Source organism: Salmo trutta, chromosome 18 (assembly GCF_901001165.1).
Source record: "Salmo trutta chromosome 18, fSalTru1.1, whole genome shotgun sequence".
NCBI classification, from domain to species: Eukaryota; Metazoa; Chordata; class Actinopteri; order Salmoniformes; family Salmonidae; genus Salmo; species Salmo trutta.
The window spans coordinates 42,795,438-42,811,367 of record NC_042974.1 but is presented as its reverse complement, the minus strand read 5'-3'; the positions used below and the strand labels follow the sequence as shown (position 1 = coordinate 42,811,367).

Below are 15,930 nucleotides of genomic sequence, written 5' to 3'. Positions count from 1 at the left end.
GCGGAGGTAGCGGTCCTGCTGCTGGGTTGTTGCCCTCCTACGGCCTCCTCCACGTCTCCTGATGTACTGGCCTGTCTCCTGGTAGCGCCTTCATGCTCTGGACACTACGCTGACAGACACAGCAAACCTTCTTGCCACAGCTCGCATTGTTGTGCCATCCTGGATGAGCTGCACTACCTGAGCCACTTGTGTGGGTTGTAGACTCCGTCTCATGCTACCACTAGTGTGAAAGCACCGCCAGCATTCAAAAGTGACCAAAACATCAGCCAGGAAGCATAGGAACTGAGAAGTGTGGGGGGGTGTCCTTTATTGGGGGTGTCTTGCTAATTGTCTATAATTTCCACCTGTTGTCTATTCCATTTGCACAACAGCATGTGCAATTTATTGTCAATCAGTGTTGCTTCCTAAGTGGACAGTTTGATTTCACAGAAGTGTGATTGACTTGGAGTTACATTGTGTTGTTTAAGTGTTCCCTTTATTTTTTTGAGCAGTGTGTATATATATATATATATATATATATATATATATATATATATATATATATATGTATGTGTATATATATATATGTGTATGTGTATATATATATATATATATATATATATATGTATGTGTATATATATATATGTGTATGTGTGTATATATATATATATATATATATATATATATATATATATACACACACACACACACTACATGACCAAAAGTATGTGGACACCTACTTGTCGAACATTGAGTTGGTCCACTCTTTGCTGCAACAAAATAGCCTCCACTCTTCTGGGAAGGATTTCCACTAGATGTTGGAACATTGCTGTGGGGACTTGCTTCCTTTCAGCCACAAGAGCATTAGTGAGGTTGGGCACTGATATTGGGAGATAAGGCCTGGCTCGCAGTCAGTAGTCCAATTAATTCCGAATGTGTTCGATGCGGTTAAGGTCAGGGCTCTGTGCAGGCCAGTCAAGTTCTTCCACACCGATCTTGACAAGACATTTCTGTATGGACCTCGCTTTGTGCACAGGGAAACATGGAAGGGTCTTCTTAAAACTGTTGCCACAAAGTTGGAAACACAGAACCGTCTACAATGTTGTGGTATGCTGTAGCTTTAAAATTTCCCTTCACTTGAACTAAGTGGCCTAGCCCTAACCATGAAAAACAGCCACAGACCATTATTCCTCCTCCACCACCATACTTTACAGTTGGCACTATGCATTCAGGCAGGTAGCGTTCTCCTGGCACCTGCCAAACCCAGATTCATCCATCGGACTGCCAGATGGTGAAGCGTGATACATCATTCCGCGTTTCCACTGCTCCAGAGTCGAATGGCGGCGAGCTTTACACCCCTCCAGCCGACGCTTGGCATTGAGCATGGGGATCTTAGGCTTGTGTGCGGCTTCTCGTCTATGGAAACCCATTTCATGAAACTCACGACGAGCAGTTCTTGTGCTGAAGTTGCTTCACACACACACACACACACACACAGACACACACACACACACACACACACACACACACACACACACACACACAAAAAAACCCATTAAGAACACCTTCCTAATATTGAGTTGCACACACCCTCCCCCTTTTGCCCTCAGAACAACCTCAATTCGTCAGGGCCTAGACTCTACAAGGTGTCGAAAGCGTTCCACAGGGATGCTGGCTCATGTTGAATCCAATGCTTCCCACAGCTGTCAAGTTGGCTGAATATCTTTTGGGTGGTGGACCATTCTTGATACACATGGGAAACTGTTGAGCATGAAAAACCCAGCAACGCTGCAGTTCTTGACACAAACCGGTGTGCCTGGCACCTACTACCATACCCCGCAACCTGGTCTTAGTGCATTTGGTATTATTCTGTACATAAACTAAATGGAGTGTCAGATTTGTTTGTTTTGTATGGTATGTATTAATTTGTTGATGTCCATCCATTTCATATGTTACGAATTACAATTTGTGTGATATCTCCTGTGTGGCTCAGTTGGTAGAGCATGGTGTTTGCAACGCCAGGGTTGTGGGTTCGATTCCCACGGGGGACCAGTATGGAATAATAATAATGTATGAAATGTATACATTCACTACTGTAAGTTGCTCTGGATGAGAGTGTCTGCTAAATGACTAAAATGTAAAAAATGATATGTTACAAATTGCAATTTGTTGTGGCTAATGTTAGCTAATTGGCTAACGCTAGCTAGATGGCTAACTTTAGCTGGGTGAGGGTTGTCCATAATGATATTTGAACCTTTTGGGTGACTAGACATTTGCGTTATACGCTGGCCCATCCACCCTCCATTTTTGCCTTAAGTAACCTTCTGTCTTATGTAACCATACCAAACGCTAACATACCATGCTAATTTGAATGTCATGGATTTACGTTTAGGTTCAAAGGCACTTAAATATTTTGTCTTGCCCATTCACCCTCTGAATGGCACACATACACAATCCATGTCTCAAGGCCTGAAAATCCTTCTTTAACCTGTCTCCTCCCTTTTTCCATTTACACTGATTGAAGTGGATTTAACAAGGGATCATAGCTTTCACCTGGTCAGTCTGTCATGGAAAGAGCAGGTGTTCTTAATGTTGTGTACACTCTGTATATTTTTTTACACTTTTTGAGGGGAAGCAAACTCAATATACATTAAAATGACTAAATCAAATCTGTATAGAATTGATAATGGACCTATGTTCATAGAGCTTCTTTACTGTCCAGCTTGCTAATAATCACTGTGCACCACAGGTGGCCGGTGGGAGGACGGGCTCATAGTAATGGCTGGAACAGAATCAATGGAATGGTATCGAACACAAACACATGGTTTCCACGTGTTTAATACCATTCCATTAACTCCATTCCAGCCATTATTATGAGCCGTCCTCTACTCAGCAGCCTCCTGTGCTGCGCACAGTCAATGGACCTACATTCATACAGTTTCTTAACTCACTAATAAATCACTAGACAGTCGGGGAGCATCAAAAATTCAAAAAACGATAAATACAGCACTATTGTTTTTTGTTGCACATTTTGACGCAAGGAAAAATAACACATTTTCAGTGCGGCCCTCCGGGGCAAAATTAGTTCTACACCCCTGCATTAAAGGTTGACTGATTTCCCCTTCCACTCTTCCTTGGGAGACTTCCTCCTGAAACATCTTGACTGGGGGTAGATGAGTGGCGAAAGATTGACAGGTTGCACCAGTTGGCCCAGCTCTTCTTGCGTAGCCAACATGTGACACACACATACCATCAAGAGGCTAATGAAAGTACCCAGCCGTGGACTAAACCTAACACCCCCTATAGAGGACAATAATGATCTGCTCATCTCCCCTTCAACTATTAACCCCATCCCTCTTGTCACAAACCAATGTATAGAATTTTCTATGATCAATTGAGTAATAGTTGTAGTGATTGACTTAATAATGCAGTTGAACAAGACCTTTGAATACACAAACATGGGGCTCAGTTAAATGTTAAAAAAAATGTTTTTAAATCTAGCCAGTTTTGTGGACATCCTGTCGAAATCACTCTCAAAAGCGCTTTCATAATTGCATTCAGAAATAATTAAGCCACAAGCACCAGCTACTCCAATGTTACATTTTCATAAAAGCCAAGGAGTTTGGGGCCCATACCATCTTCCGGCCATAGCCCATTTCATTCAGTCTTTATTGTCAGTCAGCCATCTGCCAGACTGCCACGGCACTGTAAAGCTGCTGGACACTTTCGCTCATCCTGTTTTTTTTATGGAGAATGTAAGCTACATTTTTGCGCATGCCCATTGAGCATTGGAAGCCATGTTGAAGTTTCAGTGGCTGGCTGTGCTTTTCTGACGCTGTATGTTTTTAGGTTTGTTTTCTTCCATTTTTAGTATTGGTGACGTTCAACCATACCATTCGGAACCATAAATTGGAGTTCTAAAGATGAGTTCCTGCGTCGACTTATCCAGGCGCAATCCGCAGGAGGATTTCGAGCTAATTCAGCGGATAGGAAGCGGCACATACGGAGATGTCTACAAGGTAACTGCAGCAATAGCAGCCAGTAGCTAACTTGCTTAGCTATTTTGATACATTGTTACAGTAAAAACAACACGCACGTTACATTCATTGTTACGACACAGAGTATTCAAACTTACCTAATGACACACTAGAAAGCATACTACGGGTTTGACCCTAAAAACCTGTCGCTCAAGCTGGTGAATAGCTTTGCTTGGAGCGGTGGAAGGTAACGTTACCTGGCCAGAATTCCATATCGCAATAGCGCCCGACAGATCATTCCTCCCTTGTTTTGATCAACATAATTACACAGCCCGTAGCCACCACTGGTCACTGGGGGGGCCTTTGTTACAATGTTGTGTGCCTGTTTGTTAGTGTCGTCTTTATATTGTGGTAGAATATCCCCGAAGGATTCAGTCTGGTTCCACACAACAGACAAGGCCCAGCGCCTACAGGCTCAATCGGGCAACAAGGGAAAGCTATGAATATTCAAGTTGAATTCGATTTTAACCCTAAAAACAGTAAATTGGATTTTATTTAATTAACACACTGATACGGTTTATGTTTTGGGACTTTGCAATACTGTTTATGGTGTCAGATTACTGTCTTTCCTTTTGTTGACTTAAACCATTAACTCCTACTTGTTATAAATGAACCACAATATTGTGGGAGGCAGTGACAACCATTACAGATTACATTTTCAAACACTGATTCATTATGCAGGTTCAGTCAAATAAACTGGAATATTTAGCTGTTTGTCTACCTAGTATAATTTTCACTTCACCCAGAGTAGGCCCATTAACAATCTTGTTGACATGATGCAGGGATGGGGAAACTCCAGTCCTCTGGGGCCTGATTGGTGTCACGCTTTTGCCCCAGCTAACATACCTGACTAACGAATCATGTTCTTCAGTTTAGAATGCAATTAGTTTAATCAGCTGTGTTTGCTAGAGATGGAGAAAAGGTGTGACACTACTCAGGCCCCTGAGGACAGGAGTTGCCCATCCCTAGTGGTTTGTCAAAGTATTTTGAGTATTGGATGACAGTTCATTGGATTAACAAGGAATTTGAAGAAGGCTTACAATGTGAAGACTTCAAAGTATTTGTTTACAGTAACCACAGAGGATCGACTATGACCCTATCAAATGGAACCAACAGACGAAGACATTTTAGCTTAATGGCATTTGCCGCGCTATGCTTTTAAGAATGGAGTTGTTTTCCCCTTGATCATAGTGAATCCATGGGAACTGAGCGTGGCACAGCTGGGCAGGCATGGTCTAGAATGCAGTGGTCCTGACTTCCTATGTGCGTGTGCGACTGTGCAATCTATTGTTTAAGACTGATCCTGTAAAGGAAGAGGTCGAGGAGAAGGCCTGGTCAGACCCTCAGCTGCATGTGTTCACAATCAGACCTTGCAGAACCGTCTGCAGTGGCCATCCTGTTTGGACCAGGATTGTTTTCTTCTAGTTGTTTGCTCATTAGAACTGTTGGACAAAAGCCAAAACTGAGTTAGTGCTTACCTTCAGGCATGTTCCTTGTCCTTTTGTATCTAATGTACATTAACAGCCTAATATGTTTTACCTTGGATCCACAAGAAAACACAACACACTTAAACATGCTGAGCCAAGCATTTCTCCTCCCATAAGGTAATGAAGTTGCTCATGTGGTTCGCCCCTGTACTTGTGGAGATATAATAATTTCCGTAGCGTGCCGATTTAGACCCGTACTAGGTGTGGACGATGGGGAGAGAATCAGGAGCTATGACGGGGTGGTGAGATCTGCTTCCCGTCCCAATAAGAATGTGTTTGTTGTGGGCTACAGTGCGTCACTGTTGTTGTCTTGTCAGCTGTGTTGGTCAGATAGCCGTGCTTCGCTTTCAAAATGTCACCTCACTGTCAATTCCTTTCATTAACATGTTATAAAACATGCATTAATGAGTGTTTAACCTCCCTCCCATAACAGCATTCATATATTTAAATAACCAGGCGGTAAGATCATGCTGGACTTCTGTGTTCTACTGCCCTGGTTCCATGCTTACTGTTTCTGTTTAGGAGGTCAAAAGTTCAGTAAAGTTTTTTTTTTTTGGGGGGGGGGTTGGATTGGGAGCAGGGCATTATAAGGTTGGCAGTGTAGACCATTTTAGTTTGTTCTAAGCAGGTTAATAGGCCTGTTGTATGTGAATGACAGGATTAGAAGGTGAGACACACAGTAGGGGATTGTTTTCTTTGTGTTCCTCAGGAGTTTAGCATTTCCTTCTTTTCGGAGCGTGTGCCTCTATTCACACACTGTTCTAACGTAGCGTCCACTTGTGAAGTGTGGGATAAGAAACTTCACAGCCCAGTACAAGACTCGGAAGAGGGTGTTTTGGTTAGGCCATTCATCACGGAGTGAAGTGCTGTCAGAGAGTCTATTGAATGCTGACCACTGAGATGTCTGATTGGATGTGTTCATGTTTTGTCCTAAGTTGCCAGTGCACTGTCCATGCTTTAATATATCCTCAGTCTTAGCTTGACTCTCTGCTTATTGTTCTGGCCATCCAGTAGGTGATTCCATAGGTCTATCTGCATGTTTTTAGGATCTAGGTATTAAGCCTAAACATGCATTAGGAGGAGAGAAACTGGAAACAAGTCTTTTGCGCACTCCCCACCTGCTGTACACACTGAGACCAAGCTAGCATCTGCATGTTCTTGTCTTGCTTGTCAGATAGCATTTGTCTCCAGCCCTTAAGTGTTCTCTGTGGGGTGTGTGTTGGTGGGAGGACAGGTGGAGCACTTTACAGGCCCTTCTCACACTCAGATCACCTGTTCTTTTTCAGGGTCTAGGGCAAGGAGGCCTATATATAGGTGTTTAAGATGTGGTGGTGCCAGGCTGGGGATATGGCTTTTTAAGTGCAATTGTGATTCATTAAGTTTAAAAGTGCAATGGTTGGGTGCTTTCTATTTACTTCCATTCAGGTTATGTTTGTTTGACTCATACACATTTGTGGTCCGATGACTGACTGTTGCGTGGTTGGTTCCTGTTTCTCTGGCCTGGCTCAGTAACAGGGAGGGGGATAGGGGGAAAGTTCAGTGACCCAGTTTTCCCAGGATAAGCCTGGATTTTAAGGCTGGTTGCCTGAACTGAGCAAGGGAGCCAAACTTGCAGCCTGGATTTGAACCCTGTACGGAGTGAGCTCACAGACGCTGGGCATCATGGCTCTCGGTCCAATGGTCCCCCACAATCACAAGAGATACAATAACTTAAACCTTCATACTTACTTAGACATTTTATTGAAAGCTCTCAGCCACAAATATGGATGTAGATCTAGATATTCAGCTCAGTGCAGTTCCACATTTTGAATGGCAATATTCATACTTATTCTGTAGAGGGAGAGACCAGGAAAAAGAGGGTAAGCCAAATGCCTCACCGTTATTAATTTCGGTACGCTTTATGTTCGCCATGTGTTCAGTGCCCAGCATGGCGGTGCTCATGGTGTCGAGCCTCCCACACAAAGCACCATGTTATGAACCGTCATACCTTGAGTCATCACTGAAAAGGCTTCAACAGTGGAGGGCCAGACATCTACGAGAGGGAGAGAGCTAGAGAGGGAGGGAGGGAAGTGGATTTTAATCCAAGGATTATCCTAGGCCTTCTACTACACGTCTATCCAGCCAACAGTAGGGTTAAGTTAGCCTGTCAATGGGAAGGCTCACAGTCTACAAAGGCTTGTGTAACCTATAGGCCCTACATGTGTCTTGCGTTTTCAAGTGACTCATCTGCCAGGGACAAGTGGTAGCAGGCCTCTGCTGGGCAGAAAGATTAGGCCTATGTTTGCCACATAGCTACGTCTTTGATTACAGACTAAATGTTGTGTTCTCACTCTGCCTTCAACAGAGGGGTGCTTGTCCCTCTGGTTTTAGGATGTAAACCTGGTGTGAGGGGTGTGGATCAGGAAGTCTGAGCTGTAGCTTAAAGTCCCAGTGCAGTCAAAAACGTGATTGTCCTGTTTTATATACACAGTTTATTAGGTACACCCATCCAGTACTGGGTCGGACCCCCTTTGCCTCCAGAACAGCCTGAATTCTTCGGGGCATTCTTCAAGGTGTTCGGGAACGTTCCACAGGGATGTTGGTTCATGCTGATGCAATGGCATCACGCAGTTGCTGCAGATTGGACAACGGTACATTGATGCTGTGAAACAGCAGCCCGTTCCATCTCATCCCATAGATGCTCTATAGGGTTGAGGTCTGTGCAGGTACCTCAAATAAACTGAACTCATTGTCATGTTCCAGGTGATGTTTTTCCACTCCTCAACTGTCCAGTGTTGGTTATCATGTGTCCGCTGGAGCCGCTTCTTCTTGTTTTTAGCTGATAGGAGTGAAACCTGGTCTGGTCGTCTGCTGCAATAGCCCATCCGTGACAAGGATCAACGAGTTGTGCGTTCCAAGATGCTGTTCTGTGTACCACTGTTGTACTACGCCGTTATGTTGACCTGTTCGACCTCTATCAACGAGCTGTTTTAGCCCACAGGACTGCCGCTGACTGGATGTTTTTTTGTTTGTCGCACCGTTCTCTGTAAACCCTAAACATTGTTGCATGTGAAAAGCCCAGGAGAGCAGCCGTTTCTGGCATACTTAATCTGGCACCTACGATCATACCATACTCAGTATCTAAAGTCACTTGTTTTGCCCATTGCCCAACGTTCAATCGATCAGTTACTGACGGCCTCGATTCCGGTCTTCTTTGTATAGCATGCCAAGGCCACTTGACTCCCTGTCTGTAGGAGCGGTCCCTTATTGTGAATGAGGTGGTGTACCTAATAAACTGTCCAGTGAGTATATTTCTACACTGAAGTTGGAATAATATTGTGAAAATTATGATAATGCCCTTTTAGTGTAAGAGCTGTTTTGAAAAGACTGCATGAAATTTCAGCCTGTTTTGGTGGGATGGAGACATTACCAGACGGTACATTAATTGATCGACCAATAATCGAGTCCCAAACCTCTCTGCCAATAACTAATGGGTTTCCTCTTCCCACTCAGACTACTCCGACAGTCCAAGCAAAAATTTTGTTTGAGAAATTGCTCTTTGCTAAGAAGCTATTTTTGTTGATTTAAAACAATCACAGCAAGGTTCTTAATTGTTACCAAGAAATAATTTAATTGTTACCCAGAAATGCATATGGCCTTTTAAGGTGACATGCGCTCATAGCCCAGCTAATGAACCTGTGGGTTTAGACCACAGAAACCTTCGAGACCACAGGAGGTTGGTGGCATTTTCATAGGGGAGAAGGGGCTCGGGGTAATGATTGGTGCGAAATAAAGTTGAATGGTATCAAATGCATGGTATCCAAGTGTTTGATACGATTCCGTTTGCTCTGTTCCGGCCATTATTATGAGCCGTTCTCCCCTCAGCAGCCTCCTGTGTTTGAGACACAGGACACACACACACCTTTCACACCTAATTTACTCTTCTCTCTCCCTCTCTCGAATGAGTGTGCTGTGTTTGATGTCTTCCTGCACTTTCGGATTTGGCATTCATGTTCATGGGATCTGTAGATGAAGGTCTAGGCTGGCAGTTAGCATGTCTGCCAACATTGGCCTCCACTATAGCCTCTGCAGTCCTCTGCCCTGCCAGCTAGGCCCATGTCTACTTTGTAGCCCTCACACAGCTCACTCTCCCTGGAGTGTGGGCCTGCCGCTTTCTTTCCCTCACAAAAAGTGTCTCCTTTTCCGTGTGGTAAATGCCTGGTTTTCCATGAACCAAGTTCCCAGATTTCCATGTACCACGTCCCTTTTTTTCCACACTTTGTACTCCTTTTTTCCCTACCATGATGTCCCTGAGGTCCACAGGCTTGATGAATATTGCAGCGCTGCAGTCCTGAAGCTGGTCCCCGATCACAGCTAGTCAGTTGTAACGCTCCCACCACAACGGCCACGTCCTATATTTAGAATGGACCCACTGCCGGGAACAGGCAAGTTGGCTTCTGCAGTCTACATGTGTGTTCAGTGTATCTACAATACATGCCTGTCGGTCTCAGCGTCGGTGACATGTGGCATAGTGTAGGTCTAGCTGGCTGTCCGTGGAGCTTCTTCTATTGATCAGAACTTGTCTGTTGAAATAGTTGTTTCTTTGTCTTTGTTTCTCTTTGCCTCGTCTTGTCCTCCCATGGGTGTATGGTGGGCTCTCTGTCTTTCCCTGTCTCGCTCTATCCCTCTCGGTCTTTCTATCATTGCCTCTCTCAATGGTGACATCAGAACTAAAGCCTTTTTAGTCAGCCTGCCAACTATTCTGGGATGCCGGAGTCATATAGCGCAGTGTTTCGTATCTATGAATATGGCTTTGTTCGTTATGCTCAGTGAGCCCTCAGTGTTTGTCTGAATCTGAAGGCTGGTGAATCTAATAAGGCAGATGTTCCATGACTGGTTTCAGCTCAAAATAAGGGCCTTAATGAGAGGTTATAAATAATGTCACATGGCTTCTGTGGATGTCAGTCTTCATACTTTCTCCCACACTGTTTTATCTGGTCCTAGTAGACAGGCTGTTCTGGTGTATCCCATTCTGTCTGATCATTAGAATTTTTCTGTCTGCAGTTTGAAATAGGCTATTCTGTCTGGGAGGTCTGTCCAGACGGGGTGTTCATCCATACAATTAGCATTGCGGTTCTCTGTCCAGACTGGGTGTTTTATCGGTCTCTAGTACATGGGCTCCTGCACCTAGCTGTCAGATCCCATTTAGTCTCTGTCTCAGGTTCAATCAGATCAAGTCTTTCACAGGCACCATGTTTATCATTCTCATCCTCATTTATCCATGCTGTTACTGCAACGGCAAGGCTGCATTTTAATGTCCTGACTCCTGCATACAGGTGTCTTTCCAGAAGTGTGTCCCTCGGCGATAGACTTCTGGGTTTCAGTCCAGGAACAGGTAGTAAATGCTAGTGAGATGCAGCTTAACTTACTGTAAGGGTGACCAAGAAAAATGGAATGTTGAGTGACGGCCTATTAACAAATGTACAAACCTCAAACAAAATGTAATCTCAGACCAGTAGGCTATATGATATACACTACCGTTCAAAAGTTTGGGGTCACTTAGGACATGTCCTTGTTTTTGAAAGGAAAACACTTTTTTTTGTCCATTAAAATAACATAAAATTGATCAGAAATACAGTGTAGACATTGTTAATGTTGTAAATTACTATTATAGCTGGAAACGACTGATTTTTAATGGAATATCTACATAGACGTACAGAGGCCCATTATCAGCAACCATCACTCCTATGTTCCAATGGCACGTTGTGTTAGCTAATCCCAGTTTATCGTTTTAAAAGGCTAATTGATCATTAGAAACACCTTTTGCAATTACGTTAGCACAGCTGAAAACTGTTGTCCTGATTAAAGAAGCAATACAACAGGCCTTCTTTAGAGTAGTTGAGTATCTGGAGCATCAGCATTTGTAGGTTCGATTACAGGCTCAAAATGGCCAGAAACAAAGAACGTTCTTCTGAAACTCGTCAGTCTAATCTTGTTCTGAGAAATGAAGGCTATTCCATGCGAGAAATTGCCAAGAAAAGCAAGATCTCGTATGACGCTGTGTTTTACTCCCTTCACAGAACAGCGCTGGCTCTAACCAGAATTGAAAGAGGAGTGGGAGGCCCTGGTGCAGAACTGAGCAAGAGGACAATTGCATGAAATTGGCCTGTACTGAAGAGCTCAGTGACCGTCATAGGATGCCACTTTTCATACGAGTCATTTCATCAAATTTCTGCCCTGCTAGAGCTTCCCCGGTCAACTGTAAATGCTGTTAAGCTCACAGAACAGGACCACAGAGTGCTGAAGCGCGTAGCACGTAAAAGTCATCTGTCCTTGGTTGTAACACTCACTACCGAGTTCCAAACTGCCTCTGGAAGCAACGTCAGTACAATAAATGTTCGTTGGGAGCTTCATGAAATGGATTTCCATGGCCAAGCAGCCACACACAAGCCTAAATTCACCATGCGCAATTCCAACCGTCGGCTGGAGTGGTGTAAAGCTTGCAGCCATTGGACTCTGGAGCAGTGGAAACGTGTTCTCTGGAGTGATGAGTCATGCTTCACTCAGACAGACAAACCTGGGTTTGGTGAATGCCAGGAGAACACTACCTGCCCGAATGCATAGAACCAAATGTAAAGTTTGGAATTAGGGTCTGGGTCTGTTTTTCATGTTTTGGGCTAGGCCCCTTAGTTCCAGTGAAGGGAAATGTTAACACGACAGCATACAATTACATTCTTGACGATTCTGTGCCTCCAACTTTTGACAACAGTTTGGGGAAGGCCCTTTCCTGTTTCAGCATGACAATGCCCCCGTGCACAAAGCGAGATCCATACAGAAATGGGTTTCTGAGATCGGTGTGGAGGAACTTGACTGGCCTGCTCAGAGCCCTGCCCTCAACCCCTTCGAACACCTTTGGGATGAATTGTAATGCCGACTGCGAGCTAGGCCTAATCGCCCAACATCAGTGCCGACCTCACTAATGCTCATGTGGCTGAAAGGAAGCAATGTTCCAACATCTAGTGGAAAGCCTTCCCAGAAGAGTGGAAGCTGTTATACAGGGACCAACTCCATATTAATGCCCATGAGCAGGTGTCCACATACCTTTGGTAATGTTGTGTACCTGCCTGGTATAGCAAGGATAGTCTATTCCACAGGAGGTTGGTGGCACCTTAATTGGGGTGGATAGTCTCGTGGGAATGGCTGGAGCGCAGTCATTGGAATGGTATCAAATACATTAAACACATAGTTTGATTCCATTCATGCCGTTCCCGCCATTATTATGAGCCGTCCTCCCCCAGCAGCCTCCGCTGGTCTATACTGTAGTTATGGAAAAGGTGTACAATATACTGTACTTTGTTATAGGAAGGATAGGATTCACCCCAACAGGCTCAAACCTGGTACCAGGATTTAAAGTAAACAACCAGTGCTTATGAGGGTGACGGTGGAGCCTCACTCAAGTAAGGAGTTGAATCTGTAGCAAAAGAGGGGATGAGAGAGAACTGACTCTGCTGTCTGCAGCTTGTGTAGACTCTGTAAATGCCAGAGCTCTGCGGAGGAAATGCTTTTCCACCCGTCGTTATGAGGCCACATACTTTCTTAACTATTTGTAATATATTATTCCTCCAGCCACACTATTTCTAACACCACTATCCCACTAAAATCAGTAATACTTATTTACATTTTTTTAACAGATCTTGCACATGTTATGCTCATGTGTTGACTTTATTTATGGTTACAGACTCATATTTCTAAGAATAGGAAGTGGGTCTGTAGTGAATAGCCTAAGGAAAAGTTATTTGTAATTGTAAATAGTGTGGTATTTCTAGTAGTCCGGTTCTGTTTGTTCCCCCTCTAATCTCTCGTCTGGGCCAGATCTGAACCCTCGTGCTGTGAGCTCTACCTGGAGACACGAACATGCACGCGTTTGTGTGTGTGTGTGTGTGTGCCAGCGTATGTGCATGTTTTTGGAACAGTTCTTGCCATAAAATAAGAAAGTCAATGCCATCTTGTTTTTAATGTTCTAATTTACACGGGCAATATAGCCTACCACAAATAGGCTAATGTAAAGCTATGTTTTACTTATGAGTCGTTCGATGTCATTTCAGCAAGCCATGACACCTACCATCACAGATTGTTCTGAAATCATTTCTGTAGTTAAAAACATAAGAATTCTTGCTACCATTGTTTTGTTGACATTTTAATTGATCTGAGAAATTGATTGCACCCAAATTGACCTTTTTAACTTATAGTATTAAAATAATATTCAATAAATCTAATAACCAACATCTGATTTGGACCAAACTTCTTCCTACCATTTGAGTAAGACATGAGGAATTCAATAAAATGGTCAATAGCCACCCGTGGACCCACCCCAACAACCAGTATAAAGTATCAGTTCTCTATGTCCAAGTATACTGAAGAAAAATATAAACGGAACATGTAAAGTGTTGGTCCCATGTTTCATGAGCTGAAATACAAAAAGATCCCAGAAATATTCCATACTCACAAAAAGCTTATGTCTCTCATATTTTGTGCACAAATTTGTTTACATCCCTGTCAGTGAGCATTTCTTCTTTGCCAAGATGATCTGCCACACCTGTCAGGTGGATGGATTAAGAAGCTGATTAAACAGCATGATCATTACACAAGTGCACCTTGTGCTGGGGACAATAAAAGGCCACTCTAAAATGGGCAGTTTTGTCACACCACACCACAGATGTCTCTAGTTTTGAGGGAGCGTGCAATTAGATGAATGTCCACCAGAGCTGTTGCCAGAAAATCAATGTTAATTTCTCTACCATAAGAGAGAAACGTCATCGTAGAGAATTTAGCAGTACGTCCAACCGGCCTCAACCGCAGACCACATATAACCACGCCAGCCCAGGACCTCCACATCCGGATTCTTCACCTGCGGGATGGTCTGAGACAGCTGATGAATTTGAGAAGTATTTCTGTATGTAATAAAGCCCTTTTGTGGGGAAAAACAAATTCTGATTGGCTGGGCCTGGCTCTTCAGTGGCTGGACCTATGCTTTCCCAGGCCCAAACATGGGTGCGCACCTGCCCAGTCATGTGAAATCCATAGATTTTTTTTCAAATTATTGAACCTTTATTTATTTAACCTTTTAACTAGGCAAGTCAGTTAAGAACAAATTCTTATTACAATGACGGCCCACCAAAAGGCAACAGGCCTCCTGCGGGGACGGGGGCTGAGATAAAATATATATATATATTAATAAAAAATAAAATAAAAAATATATATATATATATATATATATATATTTTATTAATATATATATATTTTTTATTTTTATTAATATATATATATTTTTATTAATATATATATTTTTTATTAATATATATATATATATATTTTTTTTAAATTAATATATATATATATTTTTTTATTAATATATATATATATATATATATTTTTTTTTTATTAATATAGTACAAACACACATCACGACGAGGGACAACACTACACAGAGACCTAAGACGACAACATAGCAACACATGACAACACAGCATGGTAGCAACGCAACATAACAACATGGTAGCAGCACAAAACATGGTACAAACATTATTGGGCACAGACAACAGCACAAAGGGCAAGAAGGTAGAGACAACAATACATCAAGCAAAGCAGCCACAACTGTCAGTAAGAGTGTCCATGATTGAGTCTTTGAATGAAGAGATTGAGGTTTGAGTGTTTGTTGCAGCTCGTTCCAGTCGTTAGCTGCAGCAAACTGAAAAGACGACCGACCCAGGGGATGTGTGTGCTTTCGGGACCTTTAACAGAATGTGACTGGCAGAATGGGTGTTGTATGTGGAGGATGAGGGCTCTGGTAGATATCTCAGATGGGAGGAGGGAGGCCTAAGAGGGTTTTATAAATAAGCATCAACCAGTGGGTCTTGTGACGGGTTACAGAGATGACCAGTTTACAGAGGAGTATAGAGTGCAGTGATGCGTCCTATAAGGAGCATTAGTGGCAAATCTGATGGCTGAATGGTAAAGAACATCTAGCCGCTCGAGAGCCCTAGCACGGGTAGGATGGTCATCTGAATCAGGGTTAGTTTGGCAGCTGGGGTGAAAGAGGAGCGATTACGATAGAGGAAACCAAGTCTAGATTTAACTTTAGCCTGCAGCTTTGATATGTGCTGAGAGAAGGACAGTGTACCGTCTAGCCATACTCCCAAGTACTTGTATGAGGTGACTACCTCAAGTTCTAAACCCTCAGAGGTAGTAATCACACCTGTGGGGAGAGGGGCATTCTTCTTACCAAACCACATTACCTTTGTTTTGGAGGTGTTCAGAACAAGATTAAGGGTAGAGAAAGCTTGTTGGACAATAAGAAAGCTTTGTTGTAGAGCATTTTACCCAAAATCCAGGGCCAGCTGAGTAGAAGACTGTATCATCTGCATATAAATGGATGAGCGAGCTTCCTA

At 43.2% G+C, this 15,930-nt stretch overlaps 1 protein-coding gene across 5 annotated transcripts in view; it reads left to right on the top strand.

Moving 5' to 3' along the window:
* Window positions 1-3,784: 3,784 nt before the first annotated feature.
* Window positions 3,785-15,930, top strand: part of LOC115153334 (mitogen-activated protein kinase kinase kinase kinase 3) — a 61,497-nt gene continuing 49,351 nt past the window's right edge. For all 5 annotated transcript variants that reach the window (XM_029698672.1, XM_029698671.1, XM_029698670.1 and 2 more), the window contains exon 1: window positions 3,785-3,998. In XM_029698672.1, the coding sequence (XP_029554532.1) occupies window positions 3,903-3,998 (96 nt within the window). In that variant the 5' untranslated portion in view covers window positions 3,785-3,902. The remainder of the gene's footprint in view (window positions 3,999-15,930) is intronic.